Here is a 19,635-nt window from a genome sequence, read left to right on the forward strand (position 1 = left end):
TGGTTTAATCAACTGAACTGTTAATGAATGCTAATTATCACTTTATCAGTAATGACCAGTGGTAATGACGGGTCATCATGTAACCCCCCCCCCGACTTTTCTTCAACAGTTACCTGCACGCACGCACGCTTTCATCCATCTGGAATCTGGACGGTCGCCTTCATTACTTTCCTCTTTCATCCTGTGTCTGTTTTCTTTCTAGGTCTAGACCAATGGCGGACTCGCAAACGTTCTAAACACTTGTGTATGTTAAAACCTTTGTCAATGGCGCTCTTTTATCCAAGTGAACGTTGCTTTGATTTTGCACGAAACATGTGTGTTTCTGAACTGCAAAACCTCAATGACAATGAAATTCGAGTTCTTCTACCATCGCTTGTTAGGATTGTTCAACGACCTTCTTTAGATGAAAGCGACCATTGGAAGGAAGCACTCAAAGAAATAAATAAGTTGCTTTGTGGATTAGAAGATGTAAATTATATCATTCGTTTGCTGTGCATTGATTTTAACATTTTAAGGTATGAATAAAAGACGATTTTTTTAACGTGCAAAAACACGTAGGGAGCTATGTGTTGGGAATTTTGAAGAGGAAGCAACTTTCAAAAGTTAAGATTCTATGCCCTTAATTGTATATTAGACTATAAATCAGTTTTATTACATGAAAATTTGTGGAGATGTGCCCCAATTGTTGGCCATATATTGCTTTTACATTTGACTTTCTTCCACAGGCAAGATTGTACGAAGGAAAAGCAAATGCAGCACAAACTGGAGGAAAATGAATCAAATAATGACAGTGTGCTTATTGAGACCGGTCAAGTTGGTTTGGTGATGGAGTTTGAGAAAAGTAAGCCTTCCAGAAGAATGAGACTTGTCTTACGTGAATTACTTAAAGTAATGAGAAAGGTTAGCTGCAACTTTGTTCTTTTTCTATACTTTTGTTTCTTATCTTAGATTTTGATGTGAAGAATTGTGTTGATAGGTTATAGCTGAGCTGTTTTCCAACTTTGTAATGTCTGTAAATCAACATAGAAAAGAATTTTATTTGTTTTAATATTAAAGTGTGAACAAAATGAAGAGTTCCTGAGGTTAGAAAGCTGTGAACTTTTTGAATGTGATGTTTACATGAAAGAAATTTGTGATTTGATTTGTTTAGCTCAAGCAGGTAAAAATATTGTATATTTTGAAAACATTGCATTTTTTATTTTTACTGCATTAAAAGATGATAATAATTATCTTTTCAGAGATTTCTGACCAGTTTCCATTGCTTGAGGTTGTACACTCATTGCTAAGGTTGCCAAACGGTCCTTGGTTTATTTGCTGTTTACTTGTAAACTTTCCTGACTGTTTTGAGCAAGGTACTAAATTGTATAGAAATACATTATATAGAAATAAATTATGTAGAAATAAATTATATAGAAATAAATTATATCGAAATAAATTATATAGATATAAATTATACTACATATATCTAGGAATTGAAAGAGATTTTATCAAAGTTCCATAGGTTTATATATTTATTTATTTATTTCAACTGAATTTCATTTTGAAACATTTTGTCTATTTTAGTTTGTTCTTCATTGTTGACAATCCAGGATTCAAAATCTGGTGATTCATTTTCTTCTTCAATTCATACTGAAGCCCTTTATCAACTGTGCCAAATGAAACCAAGCTATGCAAGCACAATACGTACGGAGGCTGTAAAGAAATGTTGCTTGCCAGAACTGACTGTAAGACTGACACTGGACTGTGATCTTGATAAAGAAAACAAACAAAGGGATCTTGTTGAGTTTCTCTGTGGCTTACTGCTTGGAAGCAACATAAAAGTTCGTAAATGGTTTGCACAATTTATCAAAAATGGTCAAAAGGAAGGTTCTGCATCGCATTCTGTGCTCAAGCAACTGAGAGAAGAATTGATGAAGGACTTAGTTTCACTAACGCCTTCAAAACATCGACAGAGAATAAGACGTCAATGGCACAAGAATAGAGGGAGTATAACAGAAGGAAAACGAAGGATAACTGTGGATGAACAGGATAAGGAAACCTTGGAAATCATTGAAGGTATTTGTTAAATCTTTGTGCTTGTTGTTACTTTAAGTCTTTATGTTGCTTCATCATTTCTATTGCCGTTATCTTATGTACGCTAAGGAAGCTACGATTTTTTTGCCTTTTCAAATTGCATCTCAAATATTAATTTTTTTGATTTTCCTTGTTCAAGAACGTAGTAGCCATTGAATTTTGCGACTATTTTGCAAAATTTTTTGTTCATATGAACATCTACGTAGAGTCTACAAATTTTGTTACAGGTTTCTTTCAATTGTTTTCTTTCAAATCTTTTTATTGCGGATGATAGTTGTGACCATATAGTAAAAAGAAAGAACCTTAACTCGTTGTTTAAGTTTTTTATAAAAACATCTCTGAAAAAATTCAAATTGTTAATTTTACAGCTATGGATGTATCTACGGATTTTGAAATTGTAAAGGAAGAAGAAATGACCATTGCTGAAAATGAAGAAGTATCCACCACAAATGTTGATGGTGAAATGGACGTTGTTCTCGACGATGTTATTTATGCAACTGCGATGTTAAGACTTTACTGTGCTCTCAAAGGAATCGCTGGAATGAAGTTAAATAATGACGAATCAGATGAGTTAATATGTTTAATCACCAGTCAAGTACCGAAAACGGCTGCTGGTGTGCGCTTTGTTACTGTTGGTTTATCAACATTACTGGCTTGTTCTAACATGATCAAGTAAGTAAGACACACCATGTTGTTTAGCTAGAGTAATGTTTACCTAACCACGCCACTGTTGTTTCGAGAGCACCTTCTTTAATCTCTGTCATTACAACGTCCATGGCATGCGACTAAAAAAATCCTTATCGTATTTCGTATAGATCAATTGAACAGGAGAAAGAAATGATAAGATGGATTACATGGTTATCACAAGAGCACCATCATTATGATAATTCAACTCGATTACTAATATCTTTTGCAGAAAGCTTGCTTCTTGTTGCGATTCATTTCCATAGCAACAACCTCGAGGCGATCGCGGATCTTGTCTGCGCAAGCCTGGGAATGAGAGTTCGACCTGGTCCTCTAACGAGAATCAAGACAATCTTCACTCAAGAATTGTTTCCGGAAAAGGTAACGAAAGCTCTATTTGCTTTAGTAGCTGTAAGTATACTGAAATGGGTTTTTTGAAAAAAATGTGTTTGCCTTGAAATTATTATGTCTGCGTGGTGTATTGTGTTGGATTTAGTGGGAGTATTGAAGAAGAGTTGTTACTGAAGGAAACTTACTCTGTTTTAATCAGTGTAGATCATTTCTTATTGGTCCTGTGCTATATAAAGACATATAATCAAAGATTACTTGTTTATGCATATTTAAGGCTGTATCAGAACACGCTGTCCGAGTTGCTGTTACGAATCAACTAAGTTCAAACGACTCTGGCTTTCTTCCTATTCATTGTGTTTATCATTTGTTAAAGAATAGAACTTTTACAAAACATTCTGTCCAAGTTAAGGTACGTTGTCTATAAAATATCTTTATTATTCTCTCTTTGTCTTTCTTTTTCGTGTTTTCATCCTTTGTCTGTTTTCCTATCCTGCTGTCTCTTTTTCTTTCTTTTATTTATCGCTAAAAGCCTTATTTTTTTTTAGGATTGGTTATTTAAGCAGATTTTATGTTCTTCTCAACCAATCCATTCACTTCTTGTGCTCATAATCGACGTATTTGTGACGTCCGTAGTAATGCCGTTGTATAGTAAACAACACAAGCTTGCAACATCTCTCACCATTGAAGGGTTTTCCGAAACAGAAATATTGGCTGTGTTTCAGCGTGGCTATAATGGTGAAAATCTTACCGCTCAGCTCTTGCTTTTATATTATGTACTCACTTATAAAGACTGTTGTTTGTCCAACATGAAATCCTTAGGTAAGTTTTACTCGTTTGTTTTCAAAGACATAAAGCAACTGTGTTAAGTTTTCAATCGTTTAATTTGATTTATCTTTTAAGATATGTAGGTTGATTTTAGATTTTGAAATTTGGATGCAATTAAGTTTCCAAATACCTTACTCTAAATTTGGGCCACTATTGATACTAAAGTTTAACTAAAGTAATAAACAAACATCTTTATTGATACTGTGCATTTTATCAATGTATTTTGCAGTCACAAATAGCTATCAACCACGTGACTATTCCCAGACCCTTTACTCCCAAATTCCTATTAAGTATCTCCTACAACAAGCTCGAAAATTGCAACATAACTACAGAGATCTATATCCTCCTTTGCTGTGCATGCTTGTGACGTATTATCCTCAGCTGTGTCTAGTTGAAGATTGGCTTTGTGAAGAAGATACCCATGAAAAACAAACAACGTGGAACAGAGCGCGAAATTTGAATTTTAATGAAGTTATACGAGGTTTGGCATTTGGTGTATATTTTTGATGTCGTTTACATTTCTTATACTCATTGAAAGAATTCATTTATTATGTCGACAAGAAGAAGATCAACTTGTTTATAATTTTTTTCTTCTGTCATGTTCTTCATTTGATTTTTAGTGTTAAACAATCTTCGCCACGCACCGGCCGTTGCTATGCTTACATTACTAAAGCTGAAAAAACTGCAGCCCATACTTCTCATTCAATACATCGAGGCTATAGTGGAAGGACTGCGCGTCGCCCTGGGTCCTAACGTTTGTCGTCATGTGCGAATATTATTGATGGAGTTATGGATTAAATTAAATACGATGATTCCTCGAAGGTAAACTTGCACTGTGGCTACATATAAGTGCATTATAAGTTATCGTTTCTAGAACTTTCACTTTCACCATTGAAAAAAATTCGACCATCTTGAAATTTCATGAAATGTCGAAGTTTTATCTTTAAGTATCGTTAGGTTTGGCGTGGATATTCCTTGTTTCCATGTTATAAAATATTTTGAAATTTCATTAAAACGTTTTATTTTCACTTTATGTGCAATGTTTTCACATGCCGTGCCAATAAATTTTGCCTCGTTTCAACAGTATGCATTAGAATATGGTGTATTATACAAACGTTATTTTTGCAGATTATGGCTTTTAACTGTGAATAAGTTATGTGAAACTGGATCAACTCCATATACAGAAAATGAGCTTATGAAAGATCCGCTTACCGTTTTAAGATGTGATCGCAGAATATTAAGGTACTATAGACGAATTAGAAACATTTTTTTCTATCAATGAATCATTTATTGTTTATACGTAAAACGTTTAGTTTATCCTTCACTGTATTTCACTGGTAAGTTTTCTTTAAATTTGTATCATTCTTCTCTAGATGTGCTCCAATATTTACAATTATCACTCGGGTTTTAATGGGATATTTGGCCGCATCTCGCGCGATGCTGAATCAGCATATATTGGCAAACAGTTCGGGCGCCAAGAGTAACGCTAGTACTTCATTTAATAACGTCGAACAGGAGCGTGAAGAATTGAAGTCGGCATTAATTGCAGCACAAGAAAGTGCTGTTGTTCAAATTTTGCTTGAAGTATGTTTGTTGACACCTGAAGAAAAAGAGGTAAAGTTTTCAAGGTTTTTAAATATTTGCATTTAAATCAATGGAATATAGTCGTGTACTTTATCTATGTTTGTGGGACATGTGTTGTGACGTTGTGCTAACTCGTTCCCAGGCTTTTTTCATTTGGAATATAGTCGTGTACTTTATCTATGTTTGTGAGACATGTGTTGTGACGTTGTGCTAACTCGTTCCGAGGCTTTTGTTTCATTTGAGGCAAGAACCTGATTATAAATTTGTTTTGACAATACAAGATTAAATAATAACATTAAGAATCGAAAATTTTCGTTTTCTTACGTTTAAGATGTTATGCAAGAGTCATGATTACAGAAATAACTCACAAGAGCGCTAATTTATGTGGCGATTTTAAGCGTCCGACAAAATTTACTTCGGGTTCAGGTTGAATGTTTGATTACATAATTTATCATTACTGGTGTTCGAGACTCTATATTGTCGAGTGTATGTTTTCGTAACAATTATGTAATATATGATAATGTCACGTCATGAGGATTTGATTATTGTTATATCAACATATTAAAAATACTGCATCTTAAGCGCTTTTTATCAAAGGATCGTTGAAGTATCAAAGTTGAGCTCAAACTGAGCTCATAAAACAAACTTTATGAATTAGCTAAATATTTAATGATATATATATATGATTGCGCAAGATAGAGGAACAGTTTGACGAACAAATTTTTCACATTTTATATCTTGTTTGTTACTCCATGTCACGCAAGTTCGAGGTCATGCCTTCGACTCTAAATTTACGTGATTTGTTGTTCCTGTTAAAAAAAACGGAAAATATTTCACAATTTTCTGACAATTATCGTTAATTGACATGATTTTTATGATTCTCGAGACATGATTATCGTTCATGTCCATTAATTAAAGTGTCTACATTTTTTTAATATTTTATATGAATATTTAATAATGTGTTGTGATGTTATTGTCTGCACTTAAGATCTATTTTTACATCTATTGATATTCCATATGCATAAATTACGTTGTAAATCCATTTTGTTGCATCGTTAGCTTAACTTTTTTTCCCATTTTAACCCAGTAGTGCTTAATTCTTTCCTAATTTTCTATTTATCACAATATCCTCGATGTTATACAGCTTAAATAACGCAATACGTACCTATTTTTTGATATCTAGTCATTTCTGTGTAAAAATATGAAATTGTTTTTCTTCAGGGTAAAAACGGATCGATGAATAATTGCGAACTTAGAGAGATTCGTTGTTTGGTTTGTTCAACTCTTCATCAAATGTTCATAATACATCCAAAACTTGTAAAATTGGTTCATTTTCAGGTGAGACTTTCTAGAAATGTCTCTCGTGTGAACAGTAAAATATTTTGATGAAATGATCTGATGGCATTACTGTCCAATTTGCTTTTGTTTTTTAGTGTTTTCTTTAAAAAGTGTGTATCGTTGAACACAGGCGTTTAACTATGAAAATGGTTTTTCTTTAGGGATATGAACCAGCGTTGTTACCTATGACTGTCAGTGGTATACCATCAATGCATATTTGTCTGAATTTGATAACAGAATTGATAAATCAACCAGAACTGGAAAAGCAGGTTTGATATAAAATGTTTGTGTATTCATGTACTATATCATTCATGTTTTAACTTTACCATGTACTAGCTTTACCATGTACTAGCTCTACCATATTCACATTTTAGTTCTAGTTCTATTTTATCACCGTGAAGTCAAGTTTATGCTTTCTGCTGTTATTCCAGCTATGTGTACTCGTGATGTACTTATACAATGATTATTCAATGTTATAAAAACTGTTTACGTTCCTCGTAAATTTCTCAAATCACATTCTATTTTGTTTGTGTTTTGGTTTGGAACATTCCCACAGTTATACCCTGTTTATGCCCCCATTATTCTCCGGTCATACCCCTGCTATACCCCGGTCATACCCCTGCCATACCCCTGTCATGCCCCCATCTTTCTCCTTTAATACCCCCACCGTTCCCAAAAAACGATTTCCTGTTTTCGTTTGACAGTTCAAATTTTGTCAATAGAAAGACCTTTCTATTCCCAACTCATTTGGAAACTTAACATTCATGTACAATCGATTGGATGTGATAGACTGCTGTTGCTAAAAAAAACCTTTGAAAAGTTGCCATGTGATAATTACGTAATTATTTAACACAACATTATTATCGCTGACAAGGAAATTGCTTAGATAAACAATAACAGATATTGTAGACATATTTCACGTTTCTTAAATGTCTTTATTTTTGTTTTACTCTTAAAAACCTCTTTCAAAGAGCATTTTTCGTTTTGAAAAACTTCCTTTACGCAAGACCACATTGTGTGCTATACTTTATAAATATGTTCGATTACTGTGTTGGATGTCAATTTAGAGGCGTAATGTGTCTGAGTTAAGGTTGAAAAAGTTGCTAATAGGGTTGATTACATGGAAAAGTCGAGTGAAACACAACCTCACAGTGAAATTCTTCGTTCACTTATCAAGGAAAATCTACAATGTGTGATTTGCAGGGAAATTCTTAAAGATCCTGTACAATGTGTTGAAAATGAACATCACTTCTGTCGTGAATGTATTCATGAACATTTGACGTTTTTCAATACTTGTCCAACTTGTAAAGATGAACTGTCAGTTGAAATGTTACGAAAACCTCAACGCTTTCTTGTAGATGTCGTCGATAATCTAACGATAATTCCCGATCTAGAAACGATGGTTGACAGTTGTGATGATAACGAAACAAAAGATAATCATGAAAGACGCGAATTGCTTATTTTTAAAGCAGAAATGATGAAAATTCGCCTTAAACAGCAAGAAATTTTGCTAATGATGAGAGGCATGTCGTTGGATGGCAAAAAGATGTTGAATAAACGTTACACGCCAACTTTATCAACAAATGCTCAGATTATTGTAACTGGTGGTGGTTTGAAATCTTCTATGATTTTTGATGTCACACATCGAACATGGCAACGCAAAGCTAACATGAGTCGAAATCGTCAAAGCGCGTGCTCTGTCCTATACCAAGGTCACATGATTGTCGTTGGTGGAAGAAACGGGAACTGCGGTGTTCGAGGTTGTCCTACTGATACTATGGAAGTATTAGATCTTGAACAGGAGAATGCAAAGTGGGTGAATTCTCAAATCCGTTTGCCTAAACCGTGCAGTGGCCACGCATGTGTTGTTCATGAAGATTGTCTTTTGGTCACTGGTGGTCAGTTACGGAGCATGCTTCATAAGATAAGCGATAGTGTTTATGAAATGATGCTGACATCACCCTTTACCATAAGGTTGCATTCGCGTTTACCTAACCCCCTGTATCATCATGGAGCTGTTGTGATCAATGGTAAAGTTTATATTTTCGGTGGTCAACGGAGCTCATCCCACAATGATATAACGAGTGACGTTCACGTGTTTGACCAGGCAACAAACACGTGGACAAGAATGCAACCTCTATCGTATGCGGTCACTCAAATGGGCGTCACGGTTTGGAATGATAATATCATAATTCTTGGAGGAAGAGGAGGACACGATGGTGCTATACTTGATAAAGCTTTGATGTACAACATTACCACTGGTTGTAGCTCACTACTTCCCAACATGATGAAGAAGCGATGTGGTTGCACAGCAGTTACAGTTGGTGATAACGTATTTGCAGTTGGCGGTTTGGGAGATGGAACTGGGCTGGATTATCTCAAATCAGTAGAATATTTCAGCTTCACATGTAATGTTTGGACTGAAGTGCCTTCAATGAATGAAGGGCGATATCTGGCCACGGCTGTCGTAATATGATTGGATATATTGTTGTTTCGATCTATATAACTGAACAAATCATTGAATTGCGTTGGCATTCACATATTAAATATAACATTTAACGTCATGAGCTTTATTACTTGCATATTTAAGAATCTTTGATGTAAGATTTTTTAATGTTTACCATTTAATGTCTACTCTCAACATCAGCGCGTTACAATTTGAGCTGTGAATCTTCTTTGCAAGATTTTTAGATTTTTTTAACTGCATATATCATTGCATAGAGTATTCAATGTATTGTTGTACTTAACTATCGGCATGTTACATTAAAATATATGACAGAGTTTTTGTATTGTCAGTGATTTGATATTTGTTCGATTTGTCTCAAGTGCAGTTTTTTGTTGAAGTGAAATGTGTTACAGCCTAATTTCAGCATTACAGTTAGATCTAATATGTATTTTATCAACAAACGTCTCTCATTTCTTTTTTATTCTGTGTTTTGAAAGATTAAATCCCTTTCCTATTTTATGTTAATACAATCATTTTTAAAATATTCTCTTTTTTGTAGTTGTTTGCTGTTCAGCTTTCTTCGTATTTATGTGTTCAGTTCCCTTTGCAAAAGGCATTGGATGTTGCCAAGTATGTCATCAGTCGTTTGACGTCATTATGCGAAGCGTTGCCGGGAGACAGGTGTGCAAAATTCTTTATTCCTGCTTGTGAATGCTTGCCACGATTCTGTAGAGCATTTCCTCCACTTTCCGTGGATACGTCATCATTGTTATTGTTGATTGGTCAGCTTGCAGCGTCACGTGCTGCTGAGACTTGTGACGACGATCTAGGTATGTGTTTATTACATCATTCTTCATTGACTTACATGAGTTATATCATCAACGACCCTGCAGTTATTTAGCTTACACAAGGCAGTCCTGGATAGACTATTTCACTTCCTGGCTGAAAATATCAAAAATAAATATTTCCACCGAAAATGCTTCATTAATAACAATTGAAAACATTTCTTTACTCATCGCAGTTCTCTGTTACCGGTAAATTTCTAAATGGTATTGTTTGATTTACGGAGTACAGATTACATAATCATCTGACTTAATGTTTGGTGCAACTGTATTCCAAATATGCTCTATACTTTCGAAAAAGTTATTGTAAGACACAAAATTTTTTCCTGCGAGTAATTTTTTTAGAAATTTCCGGACAACAGTACTGCTGGTGCTAATGCACATTTTTCAGCCGAGCTAACCGAGCATAAAGCACTATCAGAATCAGATTACTAAAATTTGTCTACTTCTTTTTGTTATGCATTATGAATAAAGAAAGGAACGTGACTTTTAAAAACCGGTTTTTACTTGAGACAAAAGTGACACGGCAAAAGTATAATGATAAATAGCTAAATATGAAGTCTAAGCCTGCCCCAAGATTTTATCTTATATTGAATTTTTCTCCTTGGTTAACGAGAAGGATGAAGATAAAAGACGAAAACAGACATGATTGTGATAGTGAAAAACAGAAAACTTTTCATGTTTATCGTAATTGTCGCGATAGCTGATGGCATTTCAGTAACTTTATGAAAATTGTTCTTTATTCATTTAGATCTTTCTCGTTATTATAACATGATTCAAGATTTCCACAAGAAGACAACAGAAAACAGTGAAGTATTGTTTGATCATGGTTTTGTTGAGCACGAGAATGGTGTAATAAATGACAAAACGTTACATTCCCTTCAACATGATGTTGTACCTCGTTCAAAACATGTCGTACTTTATGAAGTAGTGTGTAAAACATTTAAACATCTAGTGAGTGCGTGTATTTTGGAGAAATATGGCTTTACGACAGAATTTACCGATGTTTACCAAAATACTCGAACTTCTTTGTAATGAAACGTATTTTATATGAATGTATGAAAATGTAGAATTGAACAAACATTTTAAACTTTAGTTATTCTGGAAATGATCTCAAGATTTTTGTCGTTTTTTCCCACGTTTACTCATAACTCGAATGCTCTAAGCCATTCTGCATTTTGGCTATTTTCCACAAACTAGAATAAAGTTTCTATGTTCAGCTATAATCTACCATCTTTCCAAAATAATTTTTGCCTTGAGGAAATGCCAGCATTTAAAAATGTACTTTGTTGATAGTATACGCACCTTATCAAATAAACGCTTCACATATGTGTTTGTGCCTCGTCTATAATAGACACTCCCTACAACATTAACTATTATGATGTCATTTTAGTGGAGTTAATCAATGACATGAAAGAGATAAGTTTTAATGATATATATGATTGCGCCAGATAGAGGAACAGTTTGACGAACAAATTTTTCACATTTTATATCTTGTTTGTTACTCCGTGTCACGCAAATTCGAGGTCAGGCCTTCGACTCTAAATTTACATGATTTGTTGTTCCTGTTAAAAAAAAGGAAAATATTTCACAATTTTCTGACAATTATCGTCAATTGACATGATTTTTATGATTCTCGAGACATGATCTATTGTTCATGTCCATCATTAAAGTGTCTACATTTTTTAATATTCTATAATGCCATGTGATAATTACGTAATTATTTAACACAACATTATTATCGCTGAAAAGAAAATTGCTGAGATAAACAGTAGCAGATATTGTAGACATATTTCACGTTTCTTAAATGTCTTTATTTATCTTTAACTCTTAAAAACCTCTTTCAAAGAGCATTTTTCGTTTTTGAAACAACTTCCTTTTAGCAAGACCATATTGTGTGCTATACTTTATAAATATGTTCAATTACTGTGTTGGATGTCAATTTAGAGGCGTAATGTGTCTGAGTTAAGGTTAAAAAAGTTGCTAATAGGGTTGATTACATGGAAAAGTCGAGTGAAACACAACCTCACAGTGAAATTCTTCGTTTACTTATCAAGGAAAATCTGCGATGTGCGATTTGCAGGGAAATTCTTAAAGATCCTGTACAGTGTGTTGAAAATGAACATCACTTCTGTCGTGAATGTATTCATGAACATTTGACGTTTTTCAATACTTGTCCAACTTGTAAAGATGAACTGTCAGTTGAAATGTTACGAAAACCTCAACGCTTTCTTGTAGATGTCGTCGATAATCTAACGATAATTCCCGATCTAGAAACGATGGTTGACAGTTGTGATGATAACGAAACAAAAGATAATCATGAAAGACGCGAATTGCTTATTTTTAAAGCAGAAATGATGAAAATTCGCCGTAAACAGCAAGAAATTTTGCTAATGATGAGAGGCATGTCGTTGGATGGCAAAAAGATGTTGAATAAACGTTACACGACAACTTTATCAACAAATGCTCAGATTATTGTAACTGGTGGTGGTTTGAAATCTTCTATGATTTTTGATGTAGCACATCGAACATGGCAACGCAAAGCTAACATGAGTCGAAATCGTCAAAGCGCGTGCTCTGTCCTATACCAAGGTCACATGATTGTCGTTGGTGGAAGAAACGGGAACTGCGGTGTTCGAGGTTGTCTTACTGATACTATGGAAGTATTAGATCTTGAACAGGAGAATGCAAAGTGGGTGAATTCTCAAATCCGTTTGCCTAAACCGTGCAGTGGCCACGCATGTGTTGTTCATGAAGATTGTCTTTTGGTCACTGGTGGTCAGTTACGGAGCATGCTCCATAAGATAAGCGATAGTGTTTATGAAATGATGCTGACGTCGCCCTTTACCATAAGGTTGCATTCGCGTTTACCTAACCCCCTGTATCATCATGGATCTGTTGTGATCAATGGTAAAGTTTATATTTTTGGTGGTCAACGGAGCTCATCCCACAATGATATAACGAGTGACGTTCACGTGTTTGACCAGGCAACAAACACGTGGACAAGAATGCAACCTCTATCGTATGCGGTCACTCAAATGGGCGTCACGGTTTGGAATGATAATATCATAATTCTTGGAGGAAGAGGAGGACACGATGGTGCTATACTTGATAAAGCTTTGATGTACAACATTACCACTGGTTGTAGCTCACTGCTTCCCAACATGATGAAGAAGCGATGTGGTTGCACAGCAGTTACAGTTGGTGATAACGTGTTTGCAGTTGGCGGTTTGGGAGATGGAACTGGTGTGGATTATCTCAAATCAGTAGAATATTTCAGCTTCACATGTAATGTTTGGACTGAAGTGCCTTCAATGAATGAAGGGCGATATCTGGCCACGGCTGTCGTAATATGATTGGATATATTGTTGTTTCGATCTATATAACTGAACAAATCATTGAATTACGTTGGCATTCACATATTAAATATAACATTTAACGTCATGAGCTTTATTACTTGCATATTTAAGAATCTTTGATGTAAGATTTTTTAATGTTTACCATTTAATGTCTACTCTCAACATCAGCGCGTTACAATTTGAGCTGTGAATCTTCTTTGCAAGATTTTTAGATTTTTTAACTGCATATATCATTGCATAGAGTATTCAATGTATTGTTGTACTTAACTATCGGCATGTTACATTAAAATATATGAGAGAGTTTTTGTATTGTCAGTGATTTGGTATTTGTTCGATTTGTCTCAAGTACAGTTTTTTGTTCAAGTGAAATTTGTTACAGCCTAATTTCAGCATTGTAGTTAGATCTATGTGTATTTTATCAACAAACGTCTCTCATTTCTTTTTTATTCTGTGTTTTGAAAGATTAAATCCCTTTCCTATTTTATGTTAATACAATCATTTTTAAAATATTCTCTTTTTTGTAGTTGTTTGCTGTTCAGCTTTCTTCGTATTTATGTGTTCAGTTCCCTTTGCAAAAGGCATTGGATGTTGCCAAGTATGTCATCAGTCGTTTGACGTCATTATGCGAAGCGTTGCCGGGAGACAGGTGTGCAAAATTCTTCATTCCTGCTTGTGAATGCTTGCCACGATTCTGTAGAGCATTTCCTCCACTTTCCGTGGATACGTCATCATTGTTATTGTTGATTGGTCAGCTTGCAGCGTCACGTGCTGCTGAGACTTGTGACGACGATCTAGGTATGTGTTTATTACATCATTCTTCATTGACTTATATGAGTTATATCATCAACGACCCTGCAGTTATTTAGCTTACACAAGGCAGTCCTGGATAAACTATTTCACTTCCTGGCTGAAAATATCAAAAATAAATATTTCCAACGAAAATGCTTCATTAATAACAATTGAAAACATTTCTTTGCTCATCGCAGTTCTCTGTTACCGGCAAATTTCTAAATGGTATTGTTTGATTTACGGAGTACAGATTACATAATCATCTGATTTAATGTTTGGTGCAACTGTATTCCAAATATGCTCTATACTTTCGAAAAACTTATTGTAAGACACAAAAATTTTTCCCGCGAGTAATTTTTTTAGAAATTTCCGGACGACAGTACTGCTGGTGCTAATGCACATTTTTCAGCCGAGCTAACCGAGCATAAAGCACCATCAGATTCAGACTGCTACAACTTGTCTACTTCTTTTTGTTATGCATTGTGAATAAAGAAAGGAACGCGACTTTCAAAAATCGGTTTTTACTTGAGACAAAAGTGACACGGCAAAAGTATAATGATAAATAGCTAAATATGAAGTCATAGACTGCCCCAAGATTTTATCTTATATTGAATTTTTCTCCTGGGTTAACGAGAAGGATGAAGATAAAAGGCGAAAACAGACATGATTGTGATAATGAAAAACAGAAAACTTTTCATATTTATCGTAATTATCGCGATAGCTGATGGCATTTCAGTAACTTTATGAAAATTGTTCTTTATTCATTTAGATCTTTCTCGCTATTATAACATGATTCAAGATTTCCACAAGAAGACAACAGAAAACAGTGAAGTATTGTTTGATCATGGTTTTGTTGAGCACGAGAATGGTGTAATAAATGACAAAACGTTACATTCCCTTCAACATGATGTTGTACCTCGTTCAAAACATGTCATACTTTATGAAGTAGTGGGTAAAACATTTAAACAACTAGTGAGTGCATGTATTTTGGAGAAATATGGCTTTACGACAGAATTTACCGATGTTTACCAAAATACTCGAACTTCTTTGTAATGAAGCGTATTTTATATGAATGTATGAAAATGTAGAATTGAACAAACATTTTAAACTTTAGTTATTCTGGAAATGATCTCAAGGTTTTTGACGTTTTTTCCCCACGTTTATTCATAACTCGAATGTTCTAAGCCATTCTGCATTTTGGCTATTTTCCACAAACTAGAATACAGTTTCTATGTTCAGCTATAATCTACCATCTTTCCAAAATAATTTTGAAATTTTTGCCCTGACGAAATGACAGCATTTAAAAATGTACTTTGTTGATAGTATACGCACCTTATCAAATAAACGCTTCACATATGTGTTTGTGCCTCGTCTCTAATAGACACTCCCCACAACATTAACTATTATGATGTCATTTTAGTGGAGTTAATCAATGACATGAAAGAGATAAGTTTTAATGATATATATGATTGCGCCAGATAGAGGAACAGTTTGACGAACAAATTTTTCACATTTATATCTTGTTTGTTACTCCGTGTCACGCAAATTCGAGGTCAGGCCTTCGACTCTAAATTTACATGATTTGTTGTTCCTGTTAAAAAAAAGGAAAATATTTCACAATTTTCTGACAATTATCGTCAATTGACATGATTTTTATGATTCTCGAGACATGATCTATTGTTCATGTCCATCATTAAAGTGTCTACATTTTTTAATATTCTATAATGCCATGTGATAATTACGAAATTATTTAACACAACAATATTATCGCTGAAAAGAAAATTGCTGAGATAAACAGTAGCAGATATTGTAGACATATTTCACGTTTCTTAAATGTCTTTATTTATTTTTAACTCTTAAAAACCTCTTTCAAAGAGCATTTTTCGTTTTTGAAACAACTTCCTTTTAGCAAGACCATATTGTGTGCTATACTTTATAAATATGTTCAATTACTGTGTTGGATGTCAATTTAGAGGCGTAATGTGTCTGAGTTAAGGTTAAAAAAGTTGCTAATAGGGTTGATTACATGGAAAAGTCGAGTGAAACACAACCTCACAGTGAAATTCTTCGTTTACTTATCAAGGAAAATCTGCGATGTGCGATTTGCAGGAAATTCTTAAAGATCCTGTACAGTGTGTTGAAAATGAACATCACTTCTGTCGTGAATGTATTCATGAACATTTGACGTTTTCAATACTTGTCCAACTTGTAAAGATGAACTGTCAGTTGAAATGTTACGAAAACCTCAACGCTTTCTTGTAGATGTCGTCGATAATCTAACGATAATTCCCGATCTAGAAACGATGGTTGACAGTTGTGATGATAACGAAACAAAAGATAATCATGAAAGACGCGAATTGCTTATTTTTAAAGCAGAAATGATGAAAATTCGCCGTAAACAGCAAGAAATTTTGCTAATGATGAGAGGCATGTCGTTGGATGGCAAAAAGGTGTTGAATAAACGTTACACGCCAACCTTATCAACAAATGCTCAGATTATTGTAACTGGTGGTGGTTTGAAATCTTCTATGATTTTTGATGTCGCACATCGAACATGGCAACGCAAAGCTGACATGAGTCGAAATCGTCAAAGCGCGTGCTCTGTCCTATACCGAGGTCACATGATTGTCGTTGGTGGAAGAAACGGGAACTGCGGTGTTCGAGATTCTCCTACTGATACTATGGAAGTATTAGATCTTGAACAGGAGAATGCAAAGTGGGTGAATTCTCAAATCCGTTTGCCTAAACCGTGCAGTGGCCACGCATGTGTTGTTCATGAAGATTGTCTTTTGGTCACTGGTGGTCAGTTACGGAGCATGCTTCATAAGATAAGCGATAGTGTTTATGAAATGATGCTGACTTCACCCTTTACCATAAGGTTGCATTCGCGTTTACCTAACCCCCTGTATCATCATGGAGCTGTTGTGATCAATGGTAAAGTTTATATTTTCGGTGGTCAACGGAGCTCATCCCACAATGATATAACGAGTGACGTTCACGTGTTTGACCAGGCAACAAACACGTGGACAAGAATGCAACCTCTATCGTATGCGGTCACTCAAATGGGCTTCACGGTTTGGAATGATAATATCATAATTCTTGGAGGAAAAGGAGGACACGATGGTGCTATACTTGATAAAGCTTTGATGTACAACATTACCACTGGTTGTAGCTCACTGCTTCCCAACATGATGAAGAAGCGATGTGGTTGCACAGCAGTTACAGTTGGTGATAACGTGTTTGCAGTTGGCGGTTTGGGAGATGGAACTGGTGTGGATTATCTCAAATCAGTAGAATATTTCAGCTTCACATGTAATGTTTGGACTGAAGTGCCTTCAATGAATGAAGGGCGATATCTGGCCACGGCTGTCGTAATATGATTGGATATATTGTTGTTTCGATCTATATAACTGAACAAATCATTGAACTACGTTGGTATTCACATATTAAATATAAAATTTAACGTCATGAGTTTTATTTATTTGCATATCTAAGAATCTTTGATGTACGATTTTTTAATGTTTACCATTTAATGTCTACTCTCAACATCAGCGCGTTACAATTTGAGCTGTGAATCTTCTTTGCAAGATTTTTAGATTTTTTAACTGCATATATCATTGCATAGAGTATTCAATGTATTGTTGTACTTAACTATCGGCATGTTACATTAAAATATATGAGAGAGTTTTTGTATTGTCAGTGATTTGATATTTGTTCGATTTGTCTCAAGTGCAGTTTTTTGTTGAAGTGAAATGTGTTACAGCCTAATTTCAGCATTACAGTTAGATCTAATATGTATTTTATCAACAAACGTCTCTCATTTCTTTTTTATTCTGTGTTTTGAAAGATTAAATCCCTTTCCTCCTTTAAATTAATATAATCATTTTTAAAATATTCTCTTTTTTGTAGTTGTTTGCTGTTCAGCTTTCTTCGTATTTATGTGTTCAGTTCCCATTGCAAAAGGCATTGGATGTTGCCAAGTATGTCATCAGTCGTTTGACGTCATTATGCGAAGCGTTGCCGGGAGACAGGTGTGCAAAATTCTTCATTCCTGCTTGTGAATGCTTGCCACGATTCTGTAGAGCATTTCCTCCACTTTCCGTGGATACGTCATCATTGTTATTGTTGATTGGTCAGCTTGCAGCGTCACGTGCTGCTGAGACTTGTGACGACGATCTAGGTATGTGTTTATTACATCATTCTTCATTGACTTATATGAGTTATATCATCAACGACCCTGCAGTTATTTAGCTTACACAAGGCAGTCCTGGATAAACTATTTCACTTTCTGGCTGAAAATATCAAAAATAAATTATTCCACCGAAAATGCTTCATTAATAACAATTGAAAACATTTCTTTACTCATCGCAGTTCTCTGTTACAGGCAAATTTCTAAATGGTATTGTTTGATTTACGGAGTACAGATTACATAATCATCTGACTTAATGTTTCGTGCAACTGTATTCCAAATATGCTCTATACTTTCGAAAAACGTATTGTAAGACACAAAATTTTTTCCCGCGAGTAATTTTTTTAGAAATTTCCGGACAACAGTACTGCTGGTGCTAATGCACATTTTTCAGCCGAGCTAACCGAGCATAAAGCACCATCAGAATCAGACTACAAAAATTTGTCTAGTTCTTTTTGTTATGCATTGTGAATAAAGAAAGGAACGCGACTTTTAAAAACCGGTTTTTACTTGAGACAAAAGTGACACGGCAAAAGTATAATGATAAATAGCTAAATATGAAGTCATAGACTGCCCCAAGATTTTATCTTATATTGAATTTTTCTCCTGGGTTAACGAGAAGGATGAAGATTAAAGGCGAAAACAGACATGATTGTGATAGTGAAAAACAGAAAACTTTTCATATTTATCGTAATTATCGCGATAGCTGATGGCATTTCAGTAACTTTATGAAAATTGTTCTTTATTCATTTAGATCTTTCTCGCTATTATAACATGATTCAAGATTTCCACAAGAAGACAACAGAAAACAGTGAAGTATTGTTTGATCATGGTTTTGTTGAGCACGAGAATGGTGTAATAAATGACAAAACGTTACATTCCCTTCAACATGATGTTGTACCTCGTTCAAAACATGTCGTACTTTATGAAGTAGTGTGTAAAACATTTAAACAACTAGTGAGTGCATGTATTTTGGAGAAATATGGCTTTACGACAGAATTTACCGATGTTTACCAAAATACTCGAACTTCTTTGTAATGAAACGTATTTCATATGAATGTAGGAAAATGTAGAATTGAACAAACATTTTAAACTTTAGTTATTCTGGAAATGATCTCAAGATTTTTGTCGTTTATTTCCCACGTTTATTCATAA

General features: G+C 34.6%; 1 protein-coding gene across 1 annotated transcript; it reads left to right on the top strand.

Annotated features, from left to right (window-relative positions):
• The first annotated feature begins 123 nt into the window (after positions 1 to 123).
• On the top strand, positions 124 to 11,474 carry LOC124434289 (integrator complex subunit 2-like). Its single transcript, XM_046984174.1, has 17 exons — positions 124 to 515; positions 726 to 900; positions 1,057 to 1,159; positions 1,239 to 1,352; positions 1,564 to 2,055; positions 2,442 to 2,745; positions 2,889 to 3,138; positions 3,383 to 3,517; positions 3,654 to 3,927; positions 4,163 to 4,414; positions 4,554 to 4,755; positions 5,062 to 5,175; positions 5,307 to 5,547; positions 6,739 to 6,855; positions 7,017 to 7,124; positions 9,861 to 10,131; positions 10,895 to 11,474. The coding sequence occupies exons 1-17, from the start codon at positions 247 to 249 to the stop codon at positions 11,176 to 11,178; spliced, it is 3,705 nt and encodes a 1,234-aa protein (XP_046840130.1). The 5' UTR covers positions 124 to 246; the 3' UTR covers positions 11,179 to 11,474.
• The last annotated feature ends 8,161 nt before the right edge of the window (positions 11,475 to 19,635 follow it).

This window comes from Xenia sp. Carnegie-2017, unplaced genomic scaffold (genome assembly GCF_021976095.1).
Source record: "Xenia sp. Carnegie-2017 unplaced genomic scaffold, XeniaSp_v1 HiC_scaffold_14, whole genome shotgun sequence".
Lineage (NCBI taxonomy): Eukaryota > Metazoa > Cnidaria > Anthozoa > Malacalcyonacea > Xeniidae > Xenia > Xenia sp. Carnegie-2017.

Excerpts from the sequence above, each read along its gene's own strand:
- LOC124434289 (XM_046984174.1), top strand. The coding sequence starts at position 247 with ATGTTAAAACCTTTGTCAATGGCGCTCTTTTATCCAAGTGAACGTTGC. Across the intron at positions 516-725 it reads ATTGATTTTAACATTTTAAG|GCAAGATTGTACGAAGGAAA; the intron begins GTATGAATAAAA and ends TTTCTTCCACAG. Across the intron at positions 4,415-4,553 it reads TTTTAATGAAGTTATACGAG|TGTTAAACAATCTTCGCCAC; the intron begins GTTTGGCATTTG and ends TTTGATTTTTAG.